This window comes from Lagenorhynchus albirostris, chromosome 2, assembly GCF_949774975.1.
Source record: "Lagenorhynchus albirostris chromosome 2, mLagAlb1.1, whole genome shotgun sequence".
Taxonomy (NCBI): domain Eukaryota; kingdom Metazoa; phylum Chordata; class Mammalia; order Artiodactyla; family Delphinidae; genus Lagenorhynchus; species Lagenorhynchus albirostris.
The window spans coordinates 185,797,805-185,802,661 of record NC_083096.1 but is presented as its reverse complement, the minus strand read 5'-3'; the positions used below and the strand labels follow the sequence as shown (position 1 = coordinate 185,802,661).

The following is a 4,857-nucleotide window of genomic DNA, read 5'->3' as shown; positions in this document are numbered from 1 at the left end:
TAAAATCAGATGTGGTCTTTATTGAGATGATAGCGATTCCCCAGGATGAGCAAATGTGGGGTGTCAGGAGTGGCAGCACCAGCCACTCTAAGACCATCCTCACTGCCCCCCCCCGCCCCCCCGTCCTCAGCCAAAACGCAGTCCAATGAGGCCTCAGCCTGGACTCCAGCCCAAGGAGGGGCCGAGGGAAGGGAGTCAGGCTCGGAAGTCACATGGAGCCTAGTGACTGTCAAGGCAGCTTGCTGGAAACAGGGCCGAAGCAGGGTGGGAAGCAGAGAGGGGGCCCCAGGAGGCCGGAGGCAGCGCAGAGGGACACTAGCCCCGGGCCTGGAGTGCGCGGTCCTCGGGTTACCATGAAGAGCCCAAGACAGCCTGGCAGCGAAACTCGGGGTGCCGTCGAGGGGAGCTGGCAGGCAGCTCCCCTAAGGACAGGGCAAGGAAGGGGTGGGAGTGCCAGGCCTGAGGCTGACCCCAGCTCCAAGGATCCCCACTGAGCCCCCTCACGGCCCTCTCCCTGCAGAGGTGGGGCTCCCAGCCCCCAGTGGGCAGAGGCCAGGAGAGCCTGAGAGACTGGTGAACATCAGCGGGGTCGTGGCCATGCGAGGAGAGAAGAGCACCGGCCGAGGGCTGCGGAAGGGGCCCGGCTGCAGTGCCGGCAGAGTCCTAAGGAGCCCACGATCGCAAATGAGGATCAGGTGGCCCCCAAGAGGGGTCTGGAGGCAGCCTCACCCTGCACCAGTCCAGGCCAAGTTCCAGGACAGCGGGACCAGCCGCTGGAAGGGGGGCCAGGCGAGCTGCATGGGGGTCAGGAAGAGTCTTCCGAGGTGGACAGACAAGAGCTGGCAGAGCTGCTGGCCCAGCCAGGAGCCCGGGGTCGCCTTATTTGCAGTACTCCTTCCTGAACTCTGGAAGCCAAGGGGACAGGCGGGTGTCTGCCCTCTGCCCCTCTGCTGCGGGGGAAACAGGGCAGACTACCATCAGGGCTGCCCAGGGACTTGGGGGGCACTGAGGCGGCAGGGGACTCCTGCCCGCAGGGCTGGCTGGTGCCTTGGGGCTCTGAGTGGGTGGCAAGGGATACAGCCCAGCTCTGAGATGGGCAGGGGTCTCCCCCCGCACCTCAGCTCACCTTTGTCCAAGTCGATGCTCTTGGCGGACAGGGGGCTGTGGGACAGCTCAACCCTCTCCTTCAGGAGGTTGTTTTTGTAACCTGATGCAGGGAGAGAGCAGGGTGAGGTCTCAGAGACGTGCCTCCCTCACCCCAGGCCTGGGAGCCACAGTCTGTCCCTTTGGTCTCCCTCACCTAGTCGGATGTCCTCCCTCCTGTAAAGAGGCTGGTCGCCGGCAGCCACAGCAAACTCCACCATGTTCACGTCCTTCCTGGAAGCGGGAGGGTGGTGGGAGGTTAGAGCGGTGGGCAGGTCTGCCTGGTCCCCGGGAGAGCCGGAAGGGGCACTCACCCCTTGGACTTGGACTTCTTGTCGGAGTATTCGTAGCCTGGGGAGGGAGAGTCGTGTTGGGAGCAGCCTCCCCCTTCCCCAGCGCCCCCCCCCCGCCAGCCCACAGGAACCCTCGCAGCCCAGGCAACGAGGCTCATGGGGCCCTCTGCTCGGACCACTGCGCCCTAAGTCCCGCCTCCGGCCGGGAAAGGCTTCCCAGTGCTGGCCTCAGTCCCGGCGTCGCGAGTCCCCCCCACCCCCCCGCTCACCTCCGCGGCGGCGCTGTCGGGTGGCCAGGATGACCGTGATGAGCAGCAGAATGAAGAGCAGCAGCGTGGCCAGCACGTAGCCCAGCTGCTGGAAGAAGTGGGCCCGGCCCTCGGGGACGATGACGTTGATGACGCTGCGGCCGCGCGTCAGCGTGGGGTCTGCGGGGGCCGGGCGGGGACCGTGTCAGGGAGCGCGCAGCGCGCCTACCCGGGCCGGCCTCAGCCCGCGGGGCCCTCCCCCCGCAACGCTGGAGTCCCTAATTTGGGGCCGGAGGGGGCCACAGACGTGCCTCCTGCACCTGGGCCGGGCGCGCCGCTGTGGCTGGAACCGTTGCCCGGCGAGTCCCGCGGGGGCGGCCGGGCGGCGGGCTCGGTGACCTTCAGGTGGAAGACGCGGCGCTCGTGCAGGCCGCAGTAGTGGTGGTGCAGGTGGCAGGAGTAGGTGCCCTCGTCTGCCGGCTCCAGCGGGTCGATGCGCAGCGAGAAGTCACCGCGCGCAAAGGCGTCCGCCCGCACCGCCACGCGCTCCCGCAGGAAGGGCGGCCCGTAGGCGCGGCGCTCGCCCGACGCGTACAGGTCGAGCAGGCGGTCCGCGCGGTCGTGCGGCACCCCGGGCGGCTGCCGGTCCCAGTGCACCACCTGCTGCGCCTCCTCCAGGTGCCGGTCGGTCCACACGTGCGCGCGGTTCACGCACGTCAGCAACGCGGGCGCGCCGCGCTCCACCGCCAGCACCTCCTTCTCGCCGTCCCAGTGCGCGCCGGCGGCCCGGGCTGGGGGAGCGAGGCCGGTCAGGGACCCCGGGCCGGGAGGGTGCCCGGAGGGAGCGGGGCGGGGGGTGGGGGCAGGGGTGGGAGAGCACAGGCCGGGAGTGGGACACACTTACGGTCGTCGGTGACCTCGAGGCGCACGGCCAGGCTCTCGTAGAGGTGGCAGTAATGGTGGTGCAGGTTACAGGTGTACAGCCCCTCGTCTGTGTCCTCCACCGCTACGCACCGGGGGAACCCAGCAATGAGCTCCGCGGCCTCGCCCGCGCCCCCGCAGCCCCGCCCCCTCTCGGTCCCTCGGGCCGTACCGCGGATGAGCAGCGAGAAGTTGCCGTCCTGGAAGGCGGTGGGGGTCAGCAGCAGGCGGCCGCTGTCGCGCGGCTCGTACACGCGCTGCTCGCCCGCCGAGTACATGTCCACGAGTCGGCGCGCGGAGCCGCCGGCCGGGCCGCTGCTGAGGTCCCAGTGGACCACGCGCTGGCGGTCGTGCAGCCGGTCTTGCGTCCACACCATGCGCGGGCTCTGACAGCGCAGCACCGCCCGGGCGCCGGCTGCCCAGCTCACTGCAGACTCGGACACCACGGAGCTGCCGGGGGTCGCGGGCCCGGCTGGCCCTGGTGGAGAGGGGAAGTGACCGCGGGAGGGGTGAGACCCAAGGGGACTGATACAGGATGGGGCTAGCAAGGGTTCCCAGGGGAGGGTGGTCACTAACCTGAGGACAGAAGGACAGAAGAGCCTGGAAGGAGAGGAAGCAAGAGTCATACTGTGGAGGGGTCACCCACCCGAACCGGCCCCCACTTGGCTCCCTGGGCCCCGTCGGTAGTCCTTGCTGAGGTGGGTGCTAGTGACACCCTCATAACAGGTGGAGGTAAATCCAGAGAAGCCGGGAGGGCAGAGGCGGGGGTCTCCTTCCCCTCCACCTCTCCCAGGCCCCCGCTTAATCCTCATGGCCGTCTGCCCAGGCTGCGGGTGAGTGGTGGGGCCAGGCCAGCTCTGTATGTGTGCCTGTCACCAAGCGCCACATTCAGGAATGGTGGCCACCCTAAACATCACTGCAGCAAGGCCACAAGAGTACCAGCGCCTGACACCTTGGGCTGGTTTGCGGGGCTTCTGCACGTGCATATCCGGAGTGGCACCTGCCCGGGGGCCATGCCTCACAAGCCCGCCCTCCAGGGTCCTCAGACGGATGGCGCCCCACCCAGGAGCCCCCTCGGCCTTCCCGAAGGGCAGAGGTCTGAAGCACGAGAAGGCTGGAAGTGGGGAGTGACCCCACCATCTGCCACCCCACACGCCAAATTCCTGCTCCAGAGATGTGGCCCGGTGCCCAGCCGGATGGAGGAATGTGCCGGGTCAGCAGGCCAGCCCGGCAGGGGTGGGGTGGGGGGGGATGAGCTCCGGGGCCTGGGAGCAGACCCTGCGAGCCCCCCTCAGTCCCCCACCCACTCCCCTCCTGACAACAGAGAAGCACAGGCCTGAGGGGCGTCCCAGAGAAGTCGGGGGGCGCCAGGGAGCCCAGGAGGAGCCCCCGCCTTGGCCTCCCTCCCTGCCCGGCCCGTCTCCAGCGTCCAGTGAGGGGAAGTTCTGTGGGACCTGACGTGAGGCCTCACCACCTCCACGTCCTGGGGGCCTTCTCGTGGTGAGCAGCTCCCTCTGAGGCCCCCAGACCCACCCCTTCCCAGCTGAGGCACCCCCCCCCCACCAACCCTGGGCTCGGGCTCAGACCCACCAGCGGCTCCCGCCCCCCGACCCCGCCCCCACACCCGAACTCACTCTGCAGAAGCACAAGTTTCCAGAGCAGGACCCGGGCCCGCAGCTCCATGGCGCCTGCCTGGCCCGCCTGGCCCGCCGGCGCTTTGTCTCACTCAGGCTCTAACTCTCCAGAAAAACAGCCCGGCCCCCTCCCCTCCCCCTCCCCCTCCCCTTCCCAGCACCCGCTGTGACATCAGAGCAGACCGCCCCCTCCGCTCCTGCCCGGCCCCTTGGCCTCCCCGCCTTCCCCCGGTCCTTGGTCCTCGGCCGGCCTGGTGGGAGGTGTCAGGCCTTGGCCACTGTGTTCCCAAGGGTGAGGGGAGTCACTCTGGCTTGGGTCCTGGAGAAGGTGGCAGTGGCCCAGCCCAGAAGGCGCAGGGGGGCCTGAGGGTGTGGCCCCACATGCCTCGTGGGTGTCTGTGACACACATACGGAGCCCTTCTGGGGCCACTGCAGGTCTGGGGTTCTGGGGGGAGTATCTCCTCACCAGCATCTCTGTAAGTGAACACTGGCCAAGGCATCCCCCCACTGCAGGAGAGCAGAAAGGCATCCTGGGTCTGACCCCAAGGGCCCCAGGCTGCCAGACCACCAGGTCTTCCCGTTGGCCCTGTGGTGACCCTTCGCCTCTGGGGGCTGCGT

At 68.7% G+C, this 4,857-nt stretch overlaps 1 protein-coding gene across 4 annotated transcripts; it reads right to left on the bottom strand.

The window, feature by feature from the left end:
- MXRA8 (matrix remodeling associated 8) lies at positions 1–4,366 on the bottom strand. 4 transcript variants are annotated; one of them, XM_060141743.1, is made up of 10 exons: positions 4,240–4,366; positions 3,182–3,205; positions 2,778–3,083; positions 2,589–2,690; positions 1,996–2,475; positions 1,706–1,864; positions 1,458–1,494; positions 1,301–1,377; positions 1,127–1,207; positions 1–950 (listed from the first exon to the last, which is right to left on the bottom strand). In XM_060141743.1, the coding sequence occupies exons 1-10, from the start codon at positions 4,286–4,288 to the stop codon at positions 880–882; spliced, it is 1,386 nt and encodes a 461-aa protein (XP_059997726.1). In that variant the 5' UTR covers positions 4,289–4,366; the 3' UTR covers positions 1–879. The 4 variants fall into 4 exon arrangements, with proteins under 4 accessions (XP_059997726.1, XP_059997727.1, XP_059997729.1 ...); XM_060141744.1 differs by having other exon boundaries at positions 1–947; XM_060141746.1 differs by having other exon boundaries at positions 1–905.
- Positions 4,367–4,857: the final 491 nt, after the last annotated feature.